At 60.0% G+C, this 25056-nt stretch overlaps 12 protein-coding genes across 12 annotated transcripts; 8 read left to right on the top strand and 4 right to left on the bottom strand.

The window, feature by feature from the left end:
- Positions 1 to 146: 146 nt before the first annotated feature.
- Positions 147 to 1596, bottom strand: EHS24_007482 (uncharacterized protein; the record flags this gene model as incomplete). The annotated part of the gene is made up of 5 exons (XM_028622841.1): positions 147 to 350; positions 402 to 887; positions 1158 to 1300; positions 1458 to 1502; positions 1548 to 1596. The coding sequence occupies 5 exons, from the start codon at positions 1594 to 1596 to the stop codon at positions 147 to 149; spliced, it is 927 nt and encodes a 308-aa protein (XP_028476734.1).
- A 618-nt stretch (positions 1597 to 2214) lies between these two features.
- On the top strand, positions 2215 to 3701 carry EHS24_007481 (uncharacterized protein; the record flags this gene model as incomplete). The annotated part of the gene is made up of 7 exons (XM_028622840.1): positions 2215 to 2227; positions 2266 to 2355; positions 2406 to 2430; positions 2474 to 2538; positions 2580 to 2623; positions 2719 to 2798; positions 2837 to 3701. 7 exons carry the CDS (start codon positions 2215 to 2217, stop codon positions 3699 to 3701), a joined length of 1182 nt encoding a protein of 393 aa, XP_028476733.1.
- Positions 3702 to 4115: 414 nt separating this feature from the next.
- Positions 4116 to 6334, top strand: MNS1 (mannosyl-oligosaccharide alpha-1,2-mannosidase; the record flags this gene model as incomplete). Its single annotated transcript, XM_028622839.1, has 9 exons — positions 4116 to 4190; positions 4234 to 4314; positions 4371 to 4550; positions 4598 to 4616; positions 4654 to 5171; positions 5218 to 6019; positions 6059 to 6106; positions 6175 to 6194; positions 6278 to 6334. The coding sequence occupies 9 exons, from the start codon at positions 4116 to 4118 to the stop codon at positions 6332 to 6334; spliced, it is 1800 nt and encodes a 599-aa protein (XP_028476732.1).
- Positions 6335 to 6865: 531 nt separating this feature from the next.
- On the top strand, positions 6866 to 10895 carry EHS24_007479 (uncharacterized protein; the record flags this gene model as incomplete). The annotated part of the gene is made up of 10 exons (XM_028622838.1): positions 6866 to 6923; positions 6975 to 7221; positions 7281 to 7378; positions 7438 to 7484; positions 7550 to 10128; positions 10180 to 10251; positions 10300 to 10345; positions 10383 to 10653; positions 10711 to 10813; positions 10868 to 10895. The coding sequence occupies 10 exons, from the start codon at positions 6866 to 6868 to the stop codon at positions 10893 to 10895; spliced, it is 3549 nt and encodes a 1182-aa protein (XP_028476731.1).
- Positions 10896 to 12014: 1119 nt separating this feature from the next.
- On the top strand, positions 12015 to 13127 carry EHS24_007478 (uncharacterized protein; the record flags this gene model as incomplete). The annotated part of the gene is made up of 1 exon (XM_028622837.1): positions 12015 to 13127. One exon carries the CDS (start codon positions 12015 to 12017, stop codon positions 13125 to 13127), a length of 1113 nt encoding a protein of 370 aa, XP_028476730.1.
- Positions 13128 to 13376: 249 nt separating this feature from the next.
- On the bottom strand, positions 13377 to 14212 carry EHS24_007477 (uncharacterized protein; the record flags this gene model as incomplete). The annotated part of the gene is made up of 4 exons (XM_028622836.1): positions 13377 to 13426; positions 13486 to 13648; positions 13715 to 14033; positions 14109 to 14212. 4 exons carry the CDS (start codon positions 14210 to 14212, stop codon positions 13377 to 13379), a joined length of 636 nt encoding a protein of 211 aa, XP_028476729.1.
- Positions 14213 to 14526: 314 nt separating this feature from the next.
- On the top strand, positions 14527 to 17241 carry EHS24_007476 (uncharacterized protein; the record flags this gene model as incomplete). Its single annotated transcript, XM_028622835.1, has 4 exons — positions 14527 to 14792; positions 15125 to 16306; positions 16383 to 17123; positions 17175 to 17241. 4 exons carry the CDS (start codon positions 14527 to 14529, stop codon positions 17239 to 17241), a joined length of 2256 nt encoding a protein of 751 aa, XP_028476728.1.
- A 283-nt stretch (positions 17242 to 17524) lies between these two features.
- EHS24_007475 (uncharacterized protein) lies at positions 17525 to 18093 on the bottom strand (the record flags this gene model as incomplete). The annotated part of the gene is made up of 2 exons (XM_028622834.1): positions 17525 to 17682; positions 17892 to 18093. The coding sequence occupies 2 exons, from the start codon at positions 18091 to 18093 to the stop codon at positions 17525 to 17527; spliced, it is 360 nt and encodes a 119-aa protein (XP_028476727.1).
- A 392-nt stretch (positions 18094 to 18485) lies between these two features.
- Positions 18486 to 19628, top strand: SCL1 (Proteasome subunit YC7alpha/Y8 (protease yscE subunit 7); the record flags this gene model as incomplete). The annotated part of the gene is made up of 8 exons (XM_028622833.1): positions 18486 to 18508; positions 18548 to 18578; positions 18627 to 18639; positions 18731 to 18825; positions 18863 to 18944; positions 18991 to 19077; positions 19127 to 19320; positions 19374 to 19628. 8 exons carry the CDS (start codon positions 18486 to 18488, stop codon positions 19626 to 19628), a joined length of 780 nt encoding a protein of 259 aa, XP_028476726.1.
- A 488-nt stretch (positions 19629 to 20116) lies between these two features.
- On the top strand, positions 20117 to 21091 carry NOP16 (Nucleolar protein 16; the record flags this gene model as incomplete). Its single annotated transcript, XM_028622832.1, has 3 exons — positions 20117 to 20280; positions 20478 to 20791; positions 20856 to 21091. 3 exons carry the CDS (start codon positions 20117 to 20119, stop codon positions 21089 to 21091), a joined length of 714 nt encoding a protein of 237 aa, XP_028476725.1.
- A 689-nt stretch (positions 21092 to 21780) lies between these two features.
- On the bottom strand, positions 21781 to 22809 carry EHS24_007472 (uncharacterized protein; the record flags this gene model as incomplete). The annotated part of the gene is made up of 3 exons (XM_028622831.1): positions 21781 to 21901; positions 21944 to 22221; positions 22261 to 22809. 3 exons carry the CDS (start codon positions 22807 to 22809, stop codon positions 21781 to 21783), a joined length of 948 nt encoding a protein of 315 aa, XP_028476724.1.
- A 331-nt stretch (positions 22810 to 23140) lies between these two features.
- On the top strand, positions 23141 to 24048 carry EHS24_007471 (uncharacterized protein; the record flags this gene model as incomplete). Its single annotated transcript, XM_028622830.1, has 7 exons — positions 23141 to 23153; positions 23200 to 23352; positions 23538 to 23578; positions 23617 to 23729; positions 23770 to 23892; positions 23940 to 23962; positions 24035 to 24048. The coding sequence occupies 7 exons, from the start codon at positions 23141 to 23143 to the stop codon at positions 24046 to 24048; spliced, it is 480 nt and encodes a 159-aa protein (XP_028476723.1).
- Between the last annotated feature and the right edge of the window lie 1008 nt (positions 24049 to 25056).

The following is a 25056-nucleotide window of genomic DNA, read 5'->3' as shown; positions in this document are numbered from 1 at the left end:
CAGGGCGCGCGCCCGACAGCGCGCAGTCTAAAACAGCGATGCCAAGCGCGTCGTAACCCCCCGCAAGTCGATTTTTTGGTCTAGACATTTCGATGTGTTGTCGTTGTTGTTGTTGGTTGTCTAAAAGAATCTAGAACCGGGATATCTTAGATCTCGGGAACGTCGATGCCGTAGGGCGTCTGGTATGCCTCGATGGCGTACAGGAGGCCAAAGACGATGAAGGCGCACGCGCCAAGAAGGGAGATGTGCTTGACGGAAATCTTGGTCGACAGATACCTGCCGCCCATGACGGCCATGAGTGTGCACAGGCTGTGGCCGAGGATGGTGCCAAACGCGACCACGGGGATGGACTGTGGTGGCGTGTCAGTTGGGAGCATTGAGAAAGCGCAATTCCAACTCACGTGAGCGCCGGCCATGGCGATGGTAGCAATCTGCGAACGGTCGCCCCACTCGCCCAGGAAGGTGAGGATGAACGCCTGGGCGAACACGGGGTTGGTCATGAGCTGCACGCCGTTCCTGCATCCTTCACGGGCACGCGAGAGAATGTCCGAGTGCTTGAAGGCGCCGACGCCGTCGCGAAGGGAGATGGAGGGGCTGCGACGCGGGGACGCGCCACGGTGTGCGGGGGCAGGGGAAGCAGCGCGGCTGCGGGACGCAAGCGAGTTCTCGAGGGGACCACGGGCAGCGCGACCTTCCTCAATGGCCTCGAGGGGCACCGACGTGCCCAGCGGGTTGGATGGGTCGTGCATGCTCTCGTCCTCCTCAATCTCCTCCTCGGCCTCGCGCATCTCGTCGGCCATGTGTGATGGTGACATGTGGAAGGCTTCCTGCAGCATCTTGACGCCAAAGACGAGGAACAGGCCTGCGGCAGCCCAGAGCGTCCACACCTGCGGGGCGACGTTAGCCGACACTCAAAAGACGAACGTGGTACGGTCCACGCGGGGCAAAACATGACACCCAGTCCCAACACTGAACCATCCAGCGGGCAATGGACACCACCATGGGCAACCTGCCGGGGGCCGACATGACATCTCGGGGCGACATGCCGAGCTCAAACGTGGCTGACCGGCCACGTCCGCCGACCCTCGAAGGAGACGTGATGGACAGGACGAGGAGCGAGCTGATACGCTCAAGACGGAGATTGCAGAGACACTCACCTTGGGGATAAGACCAAGGATAATCCGTCCCAGTGCGGCACTCAGAATGGACATGAGGACCAGGCTTGCGAACGCGCCGGCGAACACGGTGGACCGTGCGTGTCGCGTTGCCATGATGGCCGCGATGAGGAACGTCTTGTCACCTGCCGTGGGGTCAGCATACTGTAGCCGTGTGTCCCGCGCGCGCATGTGTATGTATACTGCGTGCGATGTACATGCTGTGTTGACATGGCCACGCCGTGCAGTTGTTGCGCGAGGCACGACTGGGGCCAAAAAGATGAGGGGACGACGGCAACGTACCAATTTCCGACACGACGATCATGAGGAAGGAGCTCAGGAATGCGTCTGCCAGTGAGCATGGATCATGGTGCACAAGTGGAAGCGACGTACGGGCACTGGTGTCATCTTCTGGTGCTTGACTCTTGTTATATGACTCCATGGTGTAGTGGGGATGTGGACGGCGAGAGAATGAGGAAAGAAAGATGAGATGCACCTGCGACGATTGGGTGTAACCAGTGCCAGATGGCCAGCTGCAGCCCAAATGTTGCGCCGCCTCGTCGACACGCGTAGGCACCCAGAGGCCACCCAGGCCACCCAGGCCGCCCACACCCACCCACTCCACAGACCGCCATTGCCGCACGCTTCTCCAGACTTTGCAACACACGTTTTGCTGCCGCAAGCCGCTCGCCGCCCGCACGGCGCCCACAGCCGCAGCCAAAAACCGCGGACCATTTTGCGGCAGTGGAAATTCGTCCGTTCTGCAGGAGCTCCACGCCGCTCACGCGCCCCCTTATCGCCACAGCGCCGGGCCGGACACCGTCCGGAATCAAAATACGCGATCGGCCTTCAGCGCACGTCAAAATGATCTAAATGACACGCATTAAGCGTCCACGTCGGCGCGCGGCCGTTGCGCGCGCGTGCGCCACCGGGTGCAGCATACAGCAACGGTGAACGAGTGCTGTGCCTCGACACTCGGTTGGGAGATCGACCCGCGTCTCATCAACGCAACCTTCAACCTTTCCCTTCTTGTTGTTAACGACCCTCCCTTCACAAAGCCATGTCCAGGCAAGGTAAGATAACGTTAACACTTCAGCAGCTAACAGCTCAGACAAGGCTACAACAGAGCGCAACGCGCGCATCCTCCGCGACCTTGTGCGTCAGCCCGACAACAAGGCGTGCGCCGACTGCCGCAAGAATGGTTCGTCTTCCTTCCCTCAACACATCGTGTGAATGCTGCTGACAACTCAGACGCACGCTGGGCATCCTGGAACCTGTAAGGGTCACTGGCAACTTGGCTGAATATACTGACCCGTCAGTGGTGTCTACCTCTGTATCCGCTGTTCCGGCATGCACCGTGCCATGGGCACTCACATTAGCAAAGGTGAGCTTCGTGGAGAAACCGGCACGCAAGCTAACATTCAGTGAAGAGTATCGACCTTGATATCTGGACGCCGGAGCAGATGGAGGTACGTTTAACGAGACGGCCTGCCTGTCGAGACACCGTCCCGGCCGAACAGACCATTGCTCAACGTGCGGCGGTCTGTGCTCACCGTGTTTCCAGTCGATCCAGAAGTGGGGTAACCGCCGCGCAAACCTCTACTGGGAGCGACACCTCAAGAAGGGCCACGTCCCGCCTGACCAGTGGGTGGGTCGGTTATGACCATTCTCTAACCCAACAGCAAAATCGAGTCGTTCATCCGGTCAAAGTATGAGTCGAGGCGCTGGGCGATGGATGGCCCTCCTCCTCGTGACCCGGCTACACTCGAGGACGGCGCAGCAGCCAGCCCAAGCGCAAGCAGCCCCCCACCCCCAGCAGCCCAGACGTCGCGTCCGACGCCTACTGCTGCCCCAGTTGCCGGCCCCACTCCCGCCTCGCGCGGCGCTCACCCGCTTCTTTCGCGTCAGGCCAAACCCGGCATGGCCGCACCTGCTCCTGCTCGCGCGACCCCTATCATTGACCTGTTCGGCGACGACACGCCTGTCGCTGCCCCTGTGACCACTGCCGCACCTGCAGCTCCTGCCGCTGCTCCAGTCTCCCCAGCTACCACCGCGGCAGCCGCCCCTCCCCCCACATCTGCTGCCCCGCCGTCCAACATCTTTGACCTCGACTTCAAAGCCCCCGCCGCCCCTGCCGCAAGGCAGCAGACCGCCAAGGCGGACATCATGTCCCTCTTCTCCCAGCCATCATCGCAGCAGCAGCAGCAGCAGCCCGTCGCCTCGGGCGGTTTCTTCAACGCCTCGGCCGCCCCAGTCGCTGCCAACCCTTACGGCTCGTGGAACGGCGGCATCACATCCAGCTCGCCTCCCCAGTCGGCGCCGACCCAGGCTCCCGTCTCGAACTGGGGCGGATTCAACGACCAGGCTGCTTGGGGATCGCCTGTCGCGGCTGCTGCTCCGCCCCAGCAGGCTCAGCAGAACCTCTGGGGCGCGCCAGCGGCCGCGTCGTCGGCGGCTGCCGACCCTTGGGCCGCTGCGTCTGCCCCTGCCGCCGCACCGGCGCCCAAGAAGGACGAGCGCGACCCGTTCGCCAACATCTGGGGATAGGCTAGATGGTCTGTACACATGCATGGATTGTATATGAACCTTTATAGGTCGTCACGCGACTGGGTGGGAAGAGAGGGAATATGGAGGTGGGAAGGCGAGTGTGACGCGCAGGGAAGGTGGTGCTAGTGATGGTGTTGAGCGGGTTTGACAAATGTCAGCAAGCAACCAATATCTCTACAAGATGCCCATCGGCCATCGATCTATCGAGCACCCTGCCTACTTTGCTCGCCAGTTGAGAATGGACGAGTGTTGATGGCAGGTGGACGCAAATGCACCGCAACGACGAGAATAACCCGTGCGCCGCCGGGGCTCCACGTTGTCTGCGTCAATGGCGCAGTCGCGTCCGGTGCAGACGTGGAGAATATCAATCTGGCTGTCCCTCTCTCTCATCGTCTGTCCTCTAACATATCCATCATGAGCGCCGCACGACAGCGCAAGCCGCAGACAGCAGAGAAGGTGGCTCCAAAGCCGGCTATGCGCCGGCCCAAGGTGAGCTAAAAGATCCGGTGATGGCATAGCTGACATTTCTCAGCCCAAGAGCCAGACCGCTGGCGTTGTGCGGATCGCGCTGATCGTGCTCTCTGGTGCTGCGATGGTGTGGTTTGGTACCAAGGTAAGTCAGAGTTGGACCTCGTCTGCTTCGACTGCTCAGTATTGACACACATGCAGCTCTGGCCCACGGTCAAGACGACATTCATCGCCAAGCCCCAGGTGGCCAAGACGCCGATGGTGCTCCCCGGTATGCGCTTCGGTATGCTGTCGCCCTCGGACAGGCCTAGCGATGTCCCCAAGAAGCTGCATCTCGAGGCGGACGTCGAGAAGCGCGACGAGATCCGCGAGGCGTTCGAGGTAGGTTTGCTGCTTGGGACGAAAGGCAGTGACGCTGACGTTTTCAGTGGAGTTACCACGCCTACGGTAGGTTGAGATGATCCTGCGCGTCACTAACCTTCAGAGAAGTGTGCTTTTGGCCAGGATGAGCTCCACCCCCTCTCGTGCGGCGGCTCGAACCTGTCGCACGTTGGTTCGATCGGCTACACTGTCATCGACTCGCTCGACTCGCTCCTGGTGATGGACTTCAAGGACGAGTACCACCGCGCAGCAAAGTGGTGCCGCGACCACCTCGACTTTGACCGTGACGCGACGTTTAACACGTTTGAGACCACTATCCGTGTTCTTGGCGGTCTCCTCGCCGCGCACTACCTGACCTCGATCAGCAACGACCCGTCCATTGCTGCTGACGCTCCGTTCTACCTCGAGCGTGCGACTGATCTCGGTGACCGCCTCCTGGGCGCGTTTGAGACGCCCAGCGGCATTCCTTACTCTGGCATCAACCTGCACACCCGCAGCGGCGTCCCAGACCGCGACAACAATGGCCTCGCGAGCCTGGCCGAGGCGGCGACCCTCCAGCTCGAGCTCAAGTACCTCTCGCACCTGACTGGCGACATGACTTACTGGCGCAAGGCCGAGAGAGTGGGTTGGACGCAGTTGGAAGGCGTATGGCTGACACTGCCCACAGGTGACCGCTGTTATCCGCCAGCAGGTCGAGAACGACGGCATTGCCCCCATCTTTATCAACCCCCAGAACGGCCAGTTTGTCGCGTCCGAGATCCGCCTCGGCTCGCGCGGCGACTCGTACTACGAGTACCTCCTCAAGCAGTACCTCCAGACCGCGCGCCAGGAGACCGTCTACCGCGACATGTACGACGAGGCCATGTCCGGAATCAAGAAGCTGCTTGTGGCCAAGACCAAGAAGAGCGGTCTTCTCTTCACCCAGGAACTCAAGCCTGCCCGTCACCCCCAGTCCGGCGAGAACACTTGGCAGATTGTGCCCAAGCAGGACCACCTGGTCTGCTTCCTGGGCGGCTCGTTCATCCTCGGCGTGACTGAGGGCGGCAACAAGGAGGACCTGGACTGGAAGAACCTTGACGAGAGGGACACTGAGGACTTTATGCTCGGTTCTGGCCTCGTCAAGACTTGCGTCGACACGTACAACACCGCCACCGGTCTCGGCGCCGAGATTGTCATGTTCTACCACCACGAGGACGAAGAGTCCAAGACCGCAGACTGGTACATCAAGCCCGGCCACAACCTCGTCGACGCCCGCAACATTCTGCGTCCCGAGACTGTCGAGTCGCTCTTCCTGGCCTACCGCTCGACTGGCGACCAAAAGTACCGTGACTGGGGATGGCAGATCTTCCAGGCGTTCCAGAAGCACTGCCGCGTCGAGTCGGGCGGTTACGCCATCATCAAGGACGTCCAGATCCTTCCTGCCGAGCAGGAGGACCGTATGGAGACTTTCTGGCTGAGCGAGACGCTCAGTAAGTGCTGTGAAGGTGGTTGCCGCTGACAGCTCTCAGAGTACCTCTACCTCCTCTTCGACGACGGAGACCACATTCCTCTGGACAGTGAGTTGGGGATACCTCCCCGTAACGATTGTGATTTTTGGGAACAATTTCACTGACGCCTCACCTAGCGCACGTGTTCAACACCGAGGTACGCTGCCCATGTCTCGAGTGCTGTCGGCCCGTCGGCCCCGATCTTGACGATGATGATGACCTTGCTGACGTTTTCTCCAGGCGCACATTCTGCCCGTGTTCGAGCCTGCCACCCTCACCGCTTTCTCTACGCTTTAGAGCGGAGCAGGATAGACCAGTTCTTGAATGCATATCTTCATTTGATACCACACACCATACTTTTTTGCAGCCACACGACCAGTCGTGTGCCCCAATGTTTGCAGCACCTCATACCCATACCTCATCGCCATTTTTGCGTGGCCATGCGTCCCCCCACCCCACCTGACGCGGCTGGACGATATGGCCGTTTGTCGATCCGGCGGCACAGGCCCAAGAGAATGGTGCCTGAGGAATTAATCCTGACCGGCTGACGGCGGGTCGTCACAGCAATGCCGTCGGTCGTCCTGCCCGTCGTTGCCGCCCCCACGACTTGCCGCATAATCCTCGACCATTGGATCCCCCACTCCGACTGGTCACTCACTCCACACAACTTTGTCAAACACCCCTCTCTCCTCGCTCATCGCATCTACACCTTGTACACCTTCAGTCGCAGACAGTGGACAACGGTCTCTGTGCTCTCTCCAGCGCCTCTTATCCAACTCTCCCTCTAGGCGTTATCGCCTGACCCGCCCCCCGAATCGTTCCCACACCATGACCGCCAAGCGTCTTCAATCCAAGCTCTTCGGCGCCATGAAGGGGGAGCAGGGAGGTAAGTAGCTGTCCCCATCGTTAACTTGCGTATACAGCTAACAGCAAACAGGGCCAGCCCGCACATCGTCCCCCGTGCCCCCACTTGACACGGACGTGCCGTCCCCCGAGTCTCTTCCCGGATCTGGCGCCGCGACGCCCGTCAACACGTCTGCGCCAGTGCCCGCCCCCATCGCCGCTGCGGCCGCTGCCGCAGCTGTCGGTCCCGGAGCGAGTGCGAGTACGCCTGCTTCTGAGCCGCTCAAGATCAGCATCCCCACGCCCAATAGCGGGGCACCACCTGCGCGCGAGAAAGAGCAGTACGTCACCGAAACGACGGGGCATGGTACCAGGACGACATTGCTGACATTGTGCCCAGCTTCCCCCAGCGTCTCAACCTCAATGCACAGCCTGCTTCTGCGCCGCCAGTAGTTGCGCCAGAGGAGAAGACCCCGCCTGCGGTGGACACCCGGTCGCGTGAGTGCTTTTTGAACCCATCGTCCCGGGGCATGACGAACCGTGAAGCTAATTGGTAGCTCACCCAGGTACTGGAAGTGACACGGACACGCCTCGTGAGCGCAAGGTGCGTGTGATTTTCGATAGCGATAAGCGCCGCCGCCTCTCGGGAAAACTGACGTTGTTCCTCAGCCTCTGCGCGAGCGTCTCATGTCGTCGATGGGCGCGCGGTACCGCTCCGTCGAAGAGTACCGTCTCGACCAGAGCGACCGGTATGAGACGCACTGGAAGCGCTGGGGCCCATACTTGTCCGAGCGCCAGTGGGGTACCGTCCGCGAAGACTACAGTGCCAACGGCGATGCGTGGAACAGTTTCCCCTTTACCATGGCCAAGAGCCGCGCGTACCGCTGGGGAGAGGATGGCATTGCTGGAATCTCGGATAACCACCAGCGCCTGTGTTTCTCACTCATGCTGTGGAACGGCAATGACGAGATTCTCAAGGAACGCCTGTTCGGTCTCACGGGTGAGCAAGGCAACCACGGCGAGGACGTCAAGGAGCTCTACTACTACCTCGACTCGACCCCAACGCACTCGTACATGAAGTACCTGTACAAGTACCCGCAGAAGGCGTACCCGTACCAGCAGCTGCTGGACGAGAACCGCAACAGGTCTCGTGAGGTGCCCGAGTTTGAGATTACGGACACGGACGTCTTGGACGATGACAGGTACTTTGACGTCTTTGTCGAGTATGCCAAGGACGAAGAGGACGCCAACTCGATGTCCGTCCGCATCACGGCGTACAACCGTGGTCCGGACGCCGCCGACCTGCACATTCTCCCGCAGCTGTGGTTCCGCAACACTTGGTCCTGGCCCAAGGAGATGCCGAAGATCATGCCACAGCTTCGCGAGGAGGCCGATGGCGTCATCGAGGCGACCCACGACACGCTCGGTTCCACTCGTCTCTACTGTCTTCCCTCCCCCTCGCCGGCCGCGCCGACCAAGGGCGGTGTCGTCCTCGTCGACGGCCCCGGCGTCACCCCTGACCTGCTCTTCACTGAAAACGACACCAACTTTGAGCGTCTGTACCGCGGCCAGAACCGCACGCCTTACAACAAGGATGCTTTCCACGACTATGTCATCCCCAGCCACAGGCCCAAGCCTCCCCAGCCCGAGAAGGTTCCCGAGCCCGAGCCAGTGCCGGAGCCTGAGCAGCCTATCGAGGAGGACGCAGATGGCGTCACGGCCGCCACGGCCAAGCTCGAGTCGGCCACGATCCAGCTCCCCAAGGTGAACGCGACCGTCACGCCCGAGTGCTACCCTGCTACCCACTTTGTCAACCCAGCCAAGGAAGGTACCAAGGCTGCCGCGCACTATACGTTCAAGGACATTCCTCCTCGTGGCGGATGTGTCGTCGTGCGTCTCAAGCTCACGCCCAACGCACCGTCGGAGGACCCCTCGATTCTCGACGAGGAGCTGTTTGATGACAACGTCGAGGCCCGTCGCGTCGACGCCGACGAGTTTTACAGCCGTCTCGGACGTGGACCCATCAGTGACGACCTGAGGAATGTCATGCGCCAAGCCCTCTCGGGCATGCTCTGGACCAAGCAATACTACCGCTATATCCAAAAGGAGTGGATCGAGGGCGACCCGGGCCAGCCTCCCCCACCATCGGAACGTAAATGGGTGCGCAACAAGGAATGGCGCCACTTGTACATTGACGACGTGCTGTCCATGCCTGACAAGTGGGAGTATCCCTGGTTTGCCACCTGGGACACTGCGTTCCACTGTATCCCTCTGGCCATGGTGGACCCTGCCTTTGCCAAGAAGCAGCTCGACCTGTTCACGCGTGAATGGTACATGTCGGCCAATGGCGCGTTGCCAGCGTACGAGTGGAACCTCTCCGACGTCAACCCACCCGTGCACGCGTGGGCGTGTTTCCGTGTCTTCAAGATTGAACGTAACATGTACGGCCGCGAAGACCTCGACTTCCTCGAGCGCACGTTCCAAAAGCTCCTGCTCAACTTTACGTGGTGGGTCAACCGCAAGGACAGTGATGGAAACAATGTGTTTGAAGGCGGTTTCCTCGGTCTCGACAACATTGGTCCATTTAACCGTTCCGAGCCCCTGCCCACCGGCGGTACCCTCCGTCAGGCCGACGGCACGGCATGGATGGCCTTCTACTCGCTCAACATGCTCAGCATTGCGCTCGAGCTCGCCAAGCACAACCCGACCTACGAGGACATTGCGTCAAAGTTCTTTGAGCACTTCCTCTACATCTCCGACGCCATGACGTACCCGGCCTCCAACGACCAGCACCTCAGTCTCTGGAACGAGGAGGATGGATTCTACTATGACAGTATCCAGTTTGGCTATGGTCACGCCCAGCAGCTCCCCATCAGGAGCATGGTCGGTCTCATCCCGCTGTACGCGACCCTGGTCCTCGAGCCTCAGACTCTGAAGCGCTTCCCCGGATTCAAGAAACGTCTCGACTGGTTCATCCAGAACCGTCCGGACATTTCGGGCCGCAACGTCGCCAACATGAAGGAACGTGGTCGCGGCGACCGTCTCCTGCTTGCCCTTGCTTCCAAGGAACGCCTGGTCAAGATTCTGGAGAAGATGCTCGACGAGGACGAGTTCTTTTCGGATTACGGCGTGCGCTCCATGAGTCGATACCACAAGGACCAGCCATTCAACATGAACGTCAAGGGCCAGGACTTTGGTGTGCAGTATTGGCCTGGAGACTCCAAGTCGGGCATGTTTGGTGGTAACAGGTAGGTGCTTCCTACCTCTCACCTATGGGCATATTGCTAACCACTCTGCAGTAACTGGCGTGGTCCGGTCTGGATGTGTGTCAACATCCTCCTCATTGAGAGTCTGCAGCGCTTCCACCAGTTGTGAGTTGTTGCCTGATTAGTTCAAAAGCCCCCAACTGACAGCCCCAGCTACGGCGACAGCCTGCAGGTCGAGTGCCCCACAGGCAGCGGTTACGTGAGTTCTTGTATTCGTCGTGCTCTGACCTCCCCAGTACATGAACCTCGCCGGATGCGCCGAGGAGCTGCAACACCGCCTGATCCACATTTTCGGCCGCGACGAGGACGGCCGCCGCGCCGTCAATGGCGGCAGCAAGAAGCTCGACAAGGACCCATACTTCCGCGACTATGTGCACTTTTACGAGTTCTTCAACGGCGACGACGGTCGTGGACTGGGAGCATCCCACCAGACCGGCTGGACTGGTGTGGTCGCCTGGCTGATTCACCGTACGGGAGAGTACTGCCGTCTCCCCAAGACCCCCAAGAGTGAGTCAATAGCGAAAAAAGGGGTTGCGCGTTTTCTGTGTACTGACGTTTATGCAGCGCCGCGCTCGATGGCCCGCCACTACTTCGACGACAACATCCAGACGCCGAGCGAGTACGGTCCCGAGAGCTCGCTGAACTCTGCGTACCCAGAGTCCGAGTGGTGCGTTGGGGTTTCTGGGTCATGTCAACGCCCTTTGCTAACCAATTTCAACAGGGACCAGCCCGAACCAGAAGAGCTTTAAGGAACTGCGGGATGGAGAAGTACTTGTGTCGAGTCACATCAGTTATGGACGTTTGAAGTTCGTTTGTCTCGGAGCATTCCACGCGCACTCTTCTTCATTTCTGGGCGCAGCCTCGAGGAAAACTAGCGGACGTCAACATGTTTTATCAACGGCAGGTAATGATCTATGGCACTTGTTGCTGTTGCAGCACGTAAGCGAGTGTACCCTCGTTCATGCTGGGCGATGGTGAGAGTGTCTGCTCGGGGCATGCAGATGTTATTGGATTGGGGCATGTCCGCAGCATCACCCGCCTCGCCCAATGTGAAACAATAGGCTCTGTCCAGCACACACCATCCCTTGTCGGATGTCGCCGAGCTGCACGTCAGCAATGCACATCCACGAGATCTCGTTCGATGCTTCTGCGTGTCAGGTCTTTGACATCTTGCCCAAAACATTTTCGACTGGCCGGACTGCAAAGTCGTGCCCAGCGTCAAAGTCGTGCCAAGCGTCACACGGTCGGACGTGGCCGGCCAGCACGTAAGCACCTAGGCAATGCACAGGCGCACAGGCAAGACATGCTGTTGTTCATGCTCCACAGGCAAAATAGACATCCTGTACATCCTCTGCATGCATGGAGTGACTTTCAGTATTCGGAAGAGGTGTCGTGCTGTGGTGTGGTGTCGGTCAAGGCCGGCTGGGAGTGAGCGTCATCGCTCACCACCGCCACCGCAACGGCCTGGGTGTGATTGGAAGGATGACGCGATGGCGGGGGTGGAGCGGCTTGGCCATCTGGGCCCCATTTCTGATCGAAACATGGACGTGCTCAAACAGCTTCGAGCAGCACACGCCAAGCTGTAACCTAGGTTGGTGCGGGGCGTGTCGGTGGAATCGGATGTGACCGAGGTGTATTGCACCACTGTGGCGAGCGAGCACGCCACATTGGGTGCCACAGTCGCTCGAATCCACCATTGTGCTCATCTTGTCAACAGTTGCGCAGGCTGTCGAGTGCATCCAACGCATGATTCACACTGGGCTGGTAGGATTGAGAGATCAACGACGTGTGCATCATGGAGCAGGCAAGATGGTATATAAGACATAGGAGGGGAGCGTTGTGAACGACCATCAAACTCCTCCTCCACCATGTCTAGCACCATCACCCAGACCACCCAGGCGCCCACCGAGGGTGTCGCCAAGCTCTCGCTCAGCGGTGCCCCTGCTGTCCCCAACAACGTCTGGTTCAGCTCTACCGGCCTCCCCGAGTCCGAGTACCCTTACAAGCACTACCTGCCCTCGCTTGAGAAGAAGGTCAAGGGCCCCCCTCTTACCGAGTTCGTCCACGTCGACCCCGGTCACGAGGCGCTCAAGCACGCCGAGCCTCGCGCCTTCCTGGCCGCTGGAAAGGTCGAGAACCTCTCCCCGCGTCTGGGTTCGGTCGTCGAGGGCGTCCAGCTCCACAAGCTCGACACCGCCGCCCGCCAGGATCTCGCCCTCTTTGTCGCCCAGCGCGGCGTCGTGGCTTTCCGCGACCAGGACTTCATCGACCAGGACGCTTCTTGGCTTGTGAACGATTGGACTGCGTTCTGGGGCCGTCCTCACGTCCACCACTCGACTGTGCAGCCCGTGGGCCACCCCGAGCTCCACCTCGTTTACCGCGCGGCTGGCTCAGACTACAACTACGACCTGTCCGACCGTTCGAACAGCACCAACTGGCACAGCGACGTCTCCTACGAGAGGCAGCCCCCAGGACTTACTGCCCTGTTCCTCTTCGACTCGCCCGACTCTGGAGGCGACACTGGCTACGTTGACCAGCGCAACACCTACCAGCGCCTCACGCCCAGCTTCCGCGAGTACCTCGAGACCCTCTCCGTCCTCCACTCGGGCGTCCAGCAGGTCCAGAGCACCCTCGACGGCAAATACGGCAGCGGCCAGGTCGGCCGTGACCCCGTCGAGAACGTGCACCCTCTCGTCCGCCGCCACCCCGTGACTGGCGAGAAGGCCCTCTACATTAACCGCACGTTCTCGCGCCACATCGTCGGCCTCAAGCGCGAGGAGTCCGAGGCCCTCCTCAACTTCCTCTACGACCACATTGAGCGCGGCCAGGAGTCCCAGGTCCGTGTCAGCTGGAAGCCCCGCACCGTCGTGCTCTGGGACAACCGCATCACGGCACACACTGCCAACCTCGACTTTGACAACACCCCGGCTCGTCGCCACGGTGCTCGTCTCACTCCCCAGGCCGAGCGCCCTACCCTCTAAATGCGGGGTCAGGTAAAAAGGGAGCTACTTGATTCTGAAGGAGGAAGATTGGGAGTGAGGGAGGGCTCAATTGTAGGCAGCCAAGGGCCCCGTTGTATATAGGATAAACGCCCATGCAAAGAGATGTTTCTGAACCTTGAGGAGAAATCTGGTCAATTGTCCTCCTGATCCCCGTTTCCGTTTATTGATTCACTGATTCATCTTCAGATCTTCTTGTTTCAAATCGCCACAATAATGTGTTTGGGTTCTCTAACCCAGACGGACACCAAGAACGAATCCCGCAAGGAAGGTAGCCCGCTCTGTGAAGACAATGTCAGCTTGATCGCGGATGGTACCGGGTGACCTGGCTGGCACTCACGCTGGAAGTTGGCGGTGAGGAAGTCGATAAAGCCGTTCCACACGCCCGTGGCCGTGGGGTAAACAACCTTGCCGGTGGCCTGGTCCACGGTCGCGAACTGGCCGTCATAGGCAGTGCCCACCGCCTTCCAGTCGACCTGGACAAACTTCTTGGACGAAAGATACTGACGAGGTTGTCAGCCGGGGTTCATAGCAAGGCCACATCGGCCATTGTTGACGTCACAACCCACCTGGAGAAGCACATAGACACCACCAAGGGCAAAAGCGACGATCTTGAAGCCCTTCTTCACGAAGACACCTGCACAGATACCGCAAACAGCACCAAACGAGAGCTGTCCGAGAGAGAGAATGCTCCTAACCTCCGGGTCATCCGGCACCGTGTTGACGACAGCGACGGATGGCTGAGGCCTGCCCTGGGTCACTGGGGTAGGGAGGGGTTCGGCACTGGCACAGTGAGCAGCACGAGGGAAGACGGTGATAGCAGCAAGGCCGAGACCGATGGAGTAGAGGTAGGCATTCTGGACGCGGCCACGGGGTGTGGTGGGCGCGCTGTGCGTGACGACGCGCGGGCCAGCGCGACCCGACCCGAAGCGCTGAGCGAGACGCGATGCGACGGGCGACGACTGCTGAGTGCCCCGGGAGAGGAAGTGGAAGGAGCGTGTGGGTGCGCCGCGCACTGGGTGTGCAGCGCGGAGGAGGGACGGAAGGATTCCCGGACGGAAGGACATGGTGGGTGAATGGAATATGAGAGAGAGAGAGGACGGTTCCAAGAGCGTCGAGATGGTGGGGAGCAGAGAGCCTCTGTTTCCATTGAGCGTCCACTGCCGTAACTTAGGTAACCGACGATCCGACGACCACCGTAGACGCAGGCCCCCCGATGTCGTCATCACACGCGGACAGTCACGTGATCCACACGTGTTGGGCGGAGTTTGCACCCGAGAACTCCGTGTTTTCGGCAATGGCCACCCAAATGTCCAAAAGTTGAGTGTTGGTCAGCGGTAGAACACTTCAGAACACACCTCTCACCACCATACACCAAACCATGTCGACTCTTGAGTGGGCCCTCGCCTCCCCCACCATTGACCTGCCAGCAGAGGCGGGTCCTTCCCGCCTCCGCGACCTCGTGTCGTCAGTTCGCAACGCCGACCACCGTGCTGTCGTCCTTGCCAACGACATCGTCAAGGCCCTCAAGGGTGTCCCTCACCTGCTCGACGGATTGGCAGACGGTGCCGCCAGTGAGCCGGTCGGTGAGCTGTCTGAGGACGACCTGCAGACTCTCCTTGTTGCCGCTGTGGCATTGCAGCATTCGTTTGTGCAGCCAAACTGGACTGGACCCCACCTGGACTTTGGCGCCGCCGACATTGTTGCCCGCTATCACTGGCAAGCCAGCGACCGACGAGGACAACACCACCCTCAACGCTGCCGCCCTTCCCCTCCTCACTCTTCTTGGCGAGCCGTCATACCATCTCGCTGCTTCTCCTGCCATCTTCCTCCTCTCGATCCGCGTCTTTGCCTTCCTCGCCGAGCTGAAGGTGCAGCCTGCGACGCTGCCATGGTGGCGCCTGCGCTCCCACCTAGTCCACCTCGCTCTCCTTGACGAGCCTGTGGGCATTGCTGACGAGGTTATTGTTGGTGTCCAGGCCCTCATTGGCAAGGCCCCCCGACGCCGACACCTCGGCCGCTCTGTCCCTCGAGCTTGGTCTTCTGCACCACCGCCTCGGCTCGGACCGTGCTGCCAACCAAGCGTTCCTCGCTGCTGCGCGTACCAGCGGTCTCGAGTTTGAGCTCACTGGAGCCCTCGGCAAGCGTACAAAATACCAGGTTGCCGACCACTCCCAGCTTGTTCTCCTTGCCGAGTCGCGCAAGCGTGACAGTGAGACTGAGGAGACTGTCCAAGCCATTGCCGTTCCCGAGACTCTGGCCCTCAACGACGACACCCTCCTGGAAGAGACTGCGTTTACCAAGGTCACTCAGACCGGCTCAGGTCGCCTCTCCCACCTCGACCCAGGAAACCAGCCTGCTCTTCACCCTCTTGACCAGGCCCTCCTTCTGTCGCTCTGTCTCGCCCAGGGCAACAACTCGCCCTCGCACGGCCTTACTACCCAGACCATGATGCCCTTCCTCACTCGTGTCGTCGCACACCCGCGCAACTGGAGCGTGCACACCACCGCTCTGCTGCTTCGCTCCCGTCTCGAGGCCCACCGCTCGCGTACCGTCGAGCGTGCCACCCTCCAGCTCGCCGCTCTTATCGAGCAGATGCCCAGCGCCGACTCGTCCACCGCCGAGCGTCTGCAGTACTTCCACCAGCTGCCCTTGACGTCCAAGTGGGAGATGGAGCGTGAGCTTGCCAAGCGTTACCTCTCTCTCGGTGTCGTCGTCTCGGCTCTCGAGGTCTTCACCCGCCTGGAGATGTGGGAGGACGCTGTGGGCTGTCTCCAGCGCATGGAGCGTGAGGCCGAGGCTGAGCGTATCGTTCACGAGCTGCTGGAGGGCAAGAAGCTCGAGTCGGATGTGGTCATGAACCTTGGCCGTAACTCGCTGTCGGACGCTCGTCGCCACAAGCTGTCGGCTGCTCGTGCCGCCAAGCTCCTCTGTGTTCTTGGTGACCTCACTCTCAACTCGGACCTTGCCCCCAAGGACCCCGTGGGTGTCCGCACCAAGGCCATTCAATACTACGAGAAGGCATGGGAGGAGTCGGAGCGCTCGAGCTCGCGTTCCCAGCGCTCCCTCGCTGCCCTCTACGTCTCGAGCAAGGACTATGAAAAGGCCATTCCCGCTTTCCAGGCTGCCCTGGCCATCAACCCCCTGTACGCCCAGGCCTGGTTCGTCCTCGGTGTATCCTTTATGCGTCTCGGCCGCTGGTCCGAGTCGCGCGACGCGTTCAAGCGCGACGTCCAGTGTCAATGAGGACGATGCCGAGGGCTGGAACAACCTTGCCGCCGTCTACCTGCGCATCAACGAAGAGGGTGTGCCCGAGGGTGAGAAGCCTCCTCCCGTCACGTTTGAGAACAAGACCCTCGCCTTCCGTGCCCTCCGTAACGGTCTGCGCATGGCCTACAACAACTGGCGCATGTGGCAAAACTACATGATTGTCGCTGTCGACGTCGGAGAGCTCGCCGAGGCCGTCCGCGCCATGACTCGTGTGGTCGAGGAGATTGGATCGCAGGACCCCATCATGGCCATTGACCCCGAGGTGCTTGACAAGCTCGTTGACGCCGTCACCCGCGACGACTACAACGGCGGCAAGGGTCCTCTGGACGGAAAGCCCCCCTCGACGTCCAACGAGGGCTGGGGTCTGCTCCCCATGGTCGAGCGCCTGTTTGACACCACCATTCTCACTCGCGTCAACGACAATGCGCGCGTGTGGCGCTCCCACGCCCGTCTCCAGCGCTGGAAGGAGGACTGGGCCGGAGCCGTCGAGGACTACCTCCGCGCGTACCGCGTCACTGTTGCGACTGACGAGCGCGTCGAGCGCGACAGGACGCGCTGGCGTGACGCAGTGGAGGAGGTCGAGGACCTCGTCGCTACGCTCAGCCAGCTTGGTCCCCGTGTGCCCAAGGTTGAGGGCAAGAAGGGCGGCGACTGGCGTTTCCAGGCGCGCGGTATTGTTCGCACGTTCATGGGCAGGACAAAGGACGCGTGAGTACAGCTTCCAGGAAAATGCGGAACAGCAGCTGACAATGACTCCAGGTTTGAGGACGAGCCCGAGTGGGAGCGCCTCACCGACCTGCTTGCCGACCTCAAGCGTGCCGACTAAGCAAGAGGGTAAAGCTGGGGGGGATGTGCGGTTTTAGAGCTAGAGACGACAATATGCATTGTCTATGGGGTATCCTCTCGTACAACACGTCTAACTGCGAAGCATGTGAAAGGGGTTGTGGTGGTAGGCCGTGGGCGAGGGCGGTGTGGTGGTCCGGAAATACAGACTGTTGAGAGGATCATCGAAGGGGTGTCGTCGTAGCGACATCTATGGTCGAAGAGGTCTCTCCTCACGTCACACACGCACGCCAGCGGTCTGCCAGATATGGTCATAGTTTTCACGCTCAACGCCTGCGCTTGGTCTTGCCGGCCTTGTGACGCGAGACGGGGCGGCCGAGGCGGTTCTGGCCCTTGAGCTTGGGACGAACCTCCATGCCCTTCGAGGCGCGCCACTCCTCACGGCGCGAACCGCGGGCAACCGAGGTGGAGATCTTCTTGGGCTCTGGGATGAATGTCAGAGCTGTTGTGGTTGAGTGTACAGGGGGAAACTAGGATGGAGAGTACTGCTTTGCGTTTGCGTTATTCTCAAAGCAGTTACCGAGCTCGTGCGACCAGAGTCACAGGCAGGTGATGTGCCGAGGGTGCACACCCGCCTGACCTCGAGCACAGCCCACTCAATATCCTCGTTTCCTCTCTTCTAGAATAACTCACCCTCACCCTCCTTCATCTCCTCGTCACCGTCAACCTGGGCCTCGGCAGCCATCTCCTCGTCGTCGCCCTCGACGTCGGTCTTCTTGAGGAGCTTGGCCGAGATACGGGCGGTACGCTCAGCCGAAGCGACGGCGTAGTGCGACTCGTGGGCCTTGCGGCGGCGAGCGGCGAGCTTGGTCTTGGAGCGGAGCGACTTGGCCATCGTGTGGATGTGTGATGGGGTGGGTGACAAGTCAACAAAGCAAAGCCAGTCCACTGCGCTCTCATCTAGCAGTGACCGGCTGCAGGTCTTCATCGGTCAGAAATCTTGCCGCCGCCGCTCAGTAATTCAGGGTAGTGCCATGTGAGGTTAACGTGGATAATATATCTAATGATATTTAATAGTATTTTATCCTAATTGCCACGTGCTAGTCACGTGCTTCCCCTCAGTCATCACCCAACGCGTGTCGTCGCTCGCAGTGGGACACTGACGTCCTCGCTCTCGAGCAGCTCGCTCAGTCTGTTGCGTCGTCTACAACACATCCCTTCGCCTCACAACGCACTCAGGCTGGAGAATCTCCTCTTAGACTTACAGCTCCGCGCAACTCCAGCGCCATGTCCCGTTCTTCTTACGATCGGTAAGCTGCGACCTACCCGTTTGAGCTAACAGTACACAGCTACCTCACCGTCTTCTCGCCCGAGGGAAGGGTAAGTCCACTTGATCGTCTCCGGAGCTCTTAAGCTAACGTCCTGCAGCTGTACCAAGTTGGTTCGTACTCCTCGCGCCCATGAGCTACGCCGCTCCCCTCATGACGAGCTCTGTCACGGGTTGAGTGAGCTGCCGCTGACTGTTATCCCAGAGTATGCCTTCAAGGCCATCAGCGGCGCGGGTATCACCGCCGTCGCCATTCGCGGCAAGGACACTGCCGTTGTGATTGCGCAGCGCAAAGTTCCCGTGGGTGTCCATGTCACATTCTCAGCTGACCCAGCAGGACAAGCTCCTCGACCCCGAGACCATCACCCACATCTTCCAGATCACCCCTACCATCGGCTGTGTTGTCACTGGCCGCATCGGTGTGTGCTACAATGTTGCACCCTGGTGATGTACTGACACCTACAGCCGACGCTCGCGCGCAGGTCCAGAGGACACGGTCAGAGGCCGCCCAGTTCCGCTACAAGTTTGGCTACGAGATCACCCCTGATGCGCGTGAGTACCAGCTGCTCGGTCCGTCGCACAAGCTGACGCTCTTGCCTAGTCGCCAAGCGCATGGCCAACATCAACCAGGTGTACACCCAGCGCGCGGGCATGCGTCCCCTTGGCATCGGCATGATCCTCATTGGCCCCGATGACGAGCGTGGACCCCAGGTGTTCATGATTGACCCTGCTGGATTCTTTGTGGGCTACAAGGCCGTTGCATCGGGACAGAAGCAGACCGAGGCCACCAACTATGTGAGTAAACCTGCAACATTAGTGTGGGTACAGTTGCTGACTTGTGTGTTCAGTTGGAGAAGAAGTGGAAGTCTGTCGAGAACGGCTCGGTCTCGCTGGACCGCGCAGGCGTCATTGAGCTGGCCATCGAGTGCCTCTCGACCGTGTGCGCGACCGACTTCAAGGCCGGCGAGATTGAGATTGGTATCACCTCGACTTCCCCCGAGGAGCCCGGAGAGGGTGGCCAGAAGGGTGGTTTGGGCCGCTTCCGTACGATGGGCGAGGCGGAGCGCGACGAGTGGCTCGTCCGTGTGGGTGAGAAGGACTAAGTTTGCGCCGCGTAATGCAGGTGAAGGTGGGTTATTCCCTTCCCCTGCTAGCGTGAAGTGAACACAATACCAGTAGCAGTGCATGATGTATGGGATCAGATAGATTGCGATGTGGGCAGAGGCAACACGACAAGACTGCCTAAAGGCGACTAGTCTGATGGTCTGTTGGGGACACGTTCTGTCTGCGGGCGGCCATCCTGGCTTCTATTTACTTCGCCCTTGAGGCTGGTCTGTTCCTCTACCGCCTGTTAAACGCAGCAGCTCACTGGGCTATACCATGCATAGCGCTGCCCCAGCTGCCCCGCACTTATGTACCCAAAACCCACACTGCAGCATTCACGACCCATTCTCCCACGGTGTCTCCCTTACTTTCGTCACCGCTGGCCCCGTTCGGTGCCTGAAGTTCAATATTTTGCCGCCCAACGACCTCGAATCCACCTGCTCTTACCTTGCCGTTGTACCCCACACCCACAAACACAAACACAACCATGGCCAACCCACGCCAGCGTTCCAAGGCCAAGTCGCACAAGTCGACCAAGCCGTCTCTTACCCAGAAGAGGCGCATCCACTCCAAGCTTCGCAAGGCTCCTCCCCTCAAGGGCCCCGAGGCGCTCCAGACCGCATGGGACAAGAAGAAGACCGTGTTCCAGAAGTGAGTCGTGTGATGGAGCGTGGAGGCTAGGTGTTGGGGTAGGAAGGCGAGGTTATCGATGTGTTCTTGGAGCTGGTATTACACGCACGCTGTGCTGCCTACCCGTTAGACCCACCATTGAGCCTGGGCCGCTCGTTACCTTCTTCCTCCCTCCAGCCCCCTCCCAACGACCAAGAACCGTCACTGACATTGCGCAGCTATGCCGCCCTCGGTCTGCTCCCTTCCATGTCCGTGGCCAAGGAGGCCTCGACATCGCGCCAGCAGCGCGTGGAGCTCCCGCTCATTCCCGGCTCCATGGACATTGACGAGCTCGACTACGTCCCCAAGCAGCAGTTTGGTCGTATCATCCGTGACGCGGACGGCAACGTGATTGACATCATCATCGACGAGGAGGACGAGGAGACGAAGGGCAAGACCCAGGAGGAGATTGACGAGGAGAACCGCACCAAGCCTCTGAATGACGAGGAGAGCGCGCCCGAGGTCGTGCTGGCCAAGACCGATGTTGTCAAGCGTGAGTAGCTTGAAGGATAGGCTGTCAGACCGGTTTCTGTCTCATCAGCCTCGCTGTACCCAAGCTGACCCTGTCTCTCCCTCTCCAGAACTTGAGGCCATCGCTGCCACCACCGCCCCCGTTATCCGCCACACGTCGTCAGCCGAGAAGGAGTGGCTCACCACCCTTGTCCAGAAGCACGGCGACGACTTTGCGTCCGCAGCCATGGACCGCAGGCTCAACGTCTGGCAGAAGACGCCCGGAGAGCTCAAGCGCATGGTCCGTAAGGCTGGTGGCGTCGCCAAGCTCACTGGCGCCTAGTGGTTAGTTTTGTAGGAGTTACTGTATTTCTTGCATTAGATTATGGCTGCTGGCAGTGTGTCGGTGTCTTGGGGGTGGACTTGGGAGACTACGCGGCTGACACTGATGTGGTCTTGATCTATTTACATCCAGCCGACTTCCACCTGCCCCTCGTCCTCATTCTGTACACACTGAACACTGGGCACACTGGGTGACTCTGTGACTCTGTGACACACACGCGTCCACCACCGCACCCAGCAATCCGAACCTAAGGGCGTACCTCGACACCCCGTGGCGTCGAATGCAGCCTGCACAAGTACATCAGAGGGGACCGCTGGGTAAGGGAACTAGCTATCAGGTCCGGAGTGTTGGCGACAGCCTGCCGCTTTCAGACACGTTTAGAAGCACGAAGCGCTTACACCGGTACACCGTGCTTGACTTCCGTAGCAGATGCCAGGGGGACTGAACGAGTCCCCAGATCAGCTGGTCGACAACGCCAGGGAGGCGAGCTGTCCAAGACACGACACGACTGGAGTGGTATTACAGTACATCTCTTACATGTGTAGATCGTCACCACTCGCCCAAGCATCCATCGTCTCTCTCTCTCTCTCTCTCAACCTCACAGATAGATCCCACTCCTCGATCCTCCCAGCTCCCTGTTCCATCGATCTCCAAGTCGGCGACGCGGTCCGGACCAACCAAGGGCATCTTCAACGACGGCCTAACCTCGCGGCGAGGGAGGGTTGGCGCTGAGACTGAGACTGAGGCTGCGCTGCAGGCCTGGCCTGGGGGGCCGGGCGCGGCTCGGCAATCTGGTCAGAGTACATCTTGCTGTATAGGTTAGCCTCAACCCTCTAAGCGCTCAAAACCTACCCAGATGAAGGCACTGGACGCGCCTTGGGCTCGATCCTCGAACTCAGCCCGCCGCCGCCTCCGCCTCCTGCGCGACCACTCTGGCCACGCGCTGGCGGGGAACGAGGTCGCACAACCGTCAACTTGAGGATCTCGCCGTCTGCCGCCACGCCGTCGTACTGCGCGATGAGGGCGTCGGCGCTCGCGCGGTCGGCAATTTCCAGCTCGACGGTGGCCGTGGCGTCGCGCGAGCCCGAGACGATCTTGGCCGACAAGATGGGGGTGGGTGCAAATGCCGACTGCGTGTTAGTAGGCCATATGCAGATAATCCAACCCACCTTGACGTCGTCGGCAGTCGTGCCGCGTGCGAGGTGCTCGACGCGAACGACGGTCAGACCTGCGGCACCCATAATGGTCACACCGCCGCCTCCCACAGCTGGGGTAGGGGGACTGGGAGGCGACCTAGCGACAGTGCCGCGGCGGTCTCCCGAAAGCGCACCGAGGCTCTGAGCGAGGAGGGGGTGTGCCGAGGGGTCCACCCTGCCTGCACCGCGAGGGCGGCTTGATCGCACTGGACGCGCGGCCTTGGAGGGCAGCAGTTCGCGGCCAGCGTTGGCACTCGTGCTCGTGCTCGGTGTGTCCGCGTGCATCTTTCCACCCTTCGAGCTGCTGTTGGCAGGGAGGAGCTCCTTGCCCGCGCCGCCAGACAGGCGGTCGAGCAAGCTGCCGCCGGGGCCGTTCGAGCCGGATCCGGACTTGCGCGTGGTGGTGCCCAGGCGGTCGGCGAGGGTGCCGCGCACCGTGTTGTGGAGGTCATGCTTCCACTGCGAATCGGTGCTGGGCCTTGACGCGTCGCGCGAATACGGCTTTGAGCTGGAGCGCGACATGGTCGGGAGGGGGGGATGGAGTGATGGGTGGAAGACAGATCACAGAACACCCCTGGGGCCCAAAACAAATAACAACAACGGGCCAGGCTTGATTAACCTGGCGGTTTGTAAATGAGATTAGGGTTTGGGAATAGAACCAGCCAAGACGCATCCGGCGTTTCAATTCAAAACTCCGGGCCGTGGCGCGCGGCCAGCGCGGGCAGCGGCCAGTCCCTCCCTGCTTGGCCGGCTCATTGCGTCCTCGCTGACGTTCACGTCGTCCCACACGTCACATCTCTCACTCAAACGGCTCCCTACCGCTACCACCACCACCTCTAACACATCAATCACAATGGGCGGCGAAGGTACGTGGAGCTACATTACGCAAGGGAGCTGGAGCTCACTCTACAGGCTGGCTGTTCCTCTTCGCGGTCATTATGGCCGCGGTTCTCCTGTTCACTATGGTCTTCTTTGTGAGTTTGGACACTGGCGGGGCAAAACCGGACCCCGCGACGCGACGCGTTGCTGACGGCCAGATCATCATGTTCTCGGACCTTGAGTGTGGTGAGTATATCGAATGCCTGCAGCGGCGTGAGACATGCGAGGTGCAGAGGGTTGGTCAATCGCAGCTTCCCGTGTGACCTGGACCACGAAGCTGCCATGATTACGACTTTGCCGCCCGCACCAATGTTCCACGCCGCCGGAGCGTGTGCCGGTGTATGTACCGTGAGCTCCTACTGACGATACAGACTACATCAACCCTATCGACCTCTGCAACAAGCTCAATCAAGTGGGTGGCCTGGCGGTAAATCGCAGCTAACCCCGCAGTTTGTACTCCCCGAGATGATCGCCCACGCCTTCCTTACCCTCCTCTTCTTGCTGTCTGGACAGTGGCTGGCGTTCCTCCTCAACGCCCCTCTTGTCGGTTACAATGTCAACAAGTGAGTTGTGGGTGTCACGGTAGCGCAGCTGACAGCCCAGGATCATGGGCAAGAACCACATGTACGACGCGACTGAGATCTTCCGCACGCTGTCGGGTCACAAGAAGGAGAGCTTTATCAAGCTCGGTTTCTTCCTTGTGTCCTTCTTCTACTACCTCTACCGGTGAGTTTGTTATCTGGTCTCTAGAGCTACCGCTAACCATCCTCCAGCATGATCCTTGCGCTCATCTCGGGTGCGTAAACGGGCCCGCTACGGTGGTCGCCACCGGGTTTACCGAGCAGGAACACTGACGCTGACGCCCTAGCAGAGAGCGACTAAGCGCTGCGCCGAGATTTGCGGGTGGCAGATGCTATGGCTGGCATACATGTGCACCGCAGCGAGAGGCGATGGCGGCGAAGACTAGACTCACACGCTCTCGCGCGGGTGTTGTTCTAGATAGATACCTGAGCGAGCGCGTGGCAAATGGCGGTACCCCAAACAACTGTGGACACTTTTTACCATGGGCGCAAGACAAACCATTGGCGCATGCGTGGCCCAGTGTGGGCCGGCTGTGGAGATGATGAAAGGAGGCGGATGACGTGACGACAGTACCAGTGTTAGATTGCGCTGCAAAGAGTAACCCCCTAGCTAGGCCCTAGGCAGAGCTGCTGTAATGCATCAATGTTCATCTAGCGCAAAAAAGGGAGATGAGGAAGAGGGGTATGAGGCACAAGGGAAAGCGTCAGAACGATGGACGTGCATATCTCCCTCAACTGGATCCAGTCTCCAGCCGGTGTCTCTCAGTCTCCCACAGTTGGTCGTCGGGGTATGTTCTGGAAATGCTTCGCTTGGCCGGCCGCCGGCCCGCATTCTGCGACGCGTAAGGTGTACGGTGGAACCAACGGCCCGACGTCGTGGCGCGTGCGAGGAATGCATCTGGCACAAAACCATGCGCACCGTTTACCTGTTGCGCAGTTGCCTGTTGCAAAGCAAACTCTGTGATCTGTGGGCACGGCACAAACAGCAACGGTAGCAACGCATGCGCATTGACCTGTCATGATCTGTCAACAGGTGTGAAAAGCATGAAATCGTAGTGACGTCAACCCGAGGCAGCGAGGCCCCGCCACACCACAGGCCACACGGGGACCACGAGCCACACACGGGGCCACGGGGCCGGCAGAGGACGGCCTTGAACGGCACAAAACCTATAAGCCTATTTAATATTTCCTAATCAGCCAAAGTTGAATTCCAGTTGATGTTATTGCTCAATTGCTTCGTTCATCCAGGTGTGCCGCAAAGACCGCAACAAGGTCCTGTTCGCTCCCGCGCCTTGTTTACGGGAACCTC

This window comes from Apiotrichum porosum, assembly GCF_003942205.1.
Source record: "Apiotrichum porosum strain DSM 27194 chromosome Unknown scaffold_5, whole genome shotgun sequence".
NCBI classification, from domain to species: Eukaryota; Fungi; Basidiomycota; class Tremellomycetes; order Trichosporonales; family Trichosporonaceae; genus Apiotrichum; species Apiotrichum porosum.
Note: the sequence above shows the minus strand (reverse complement) of the source record. Positions and strands in the feature narration are given on the sequence as shown.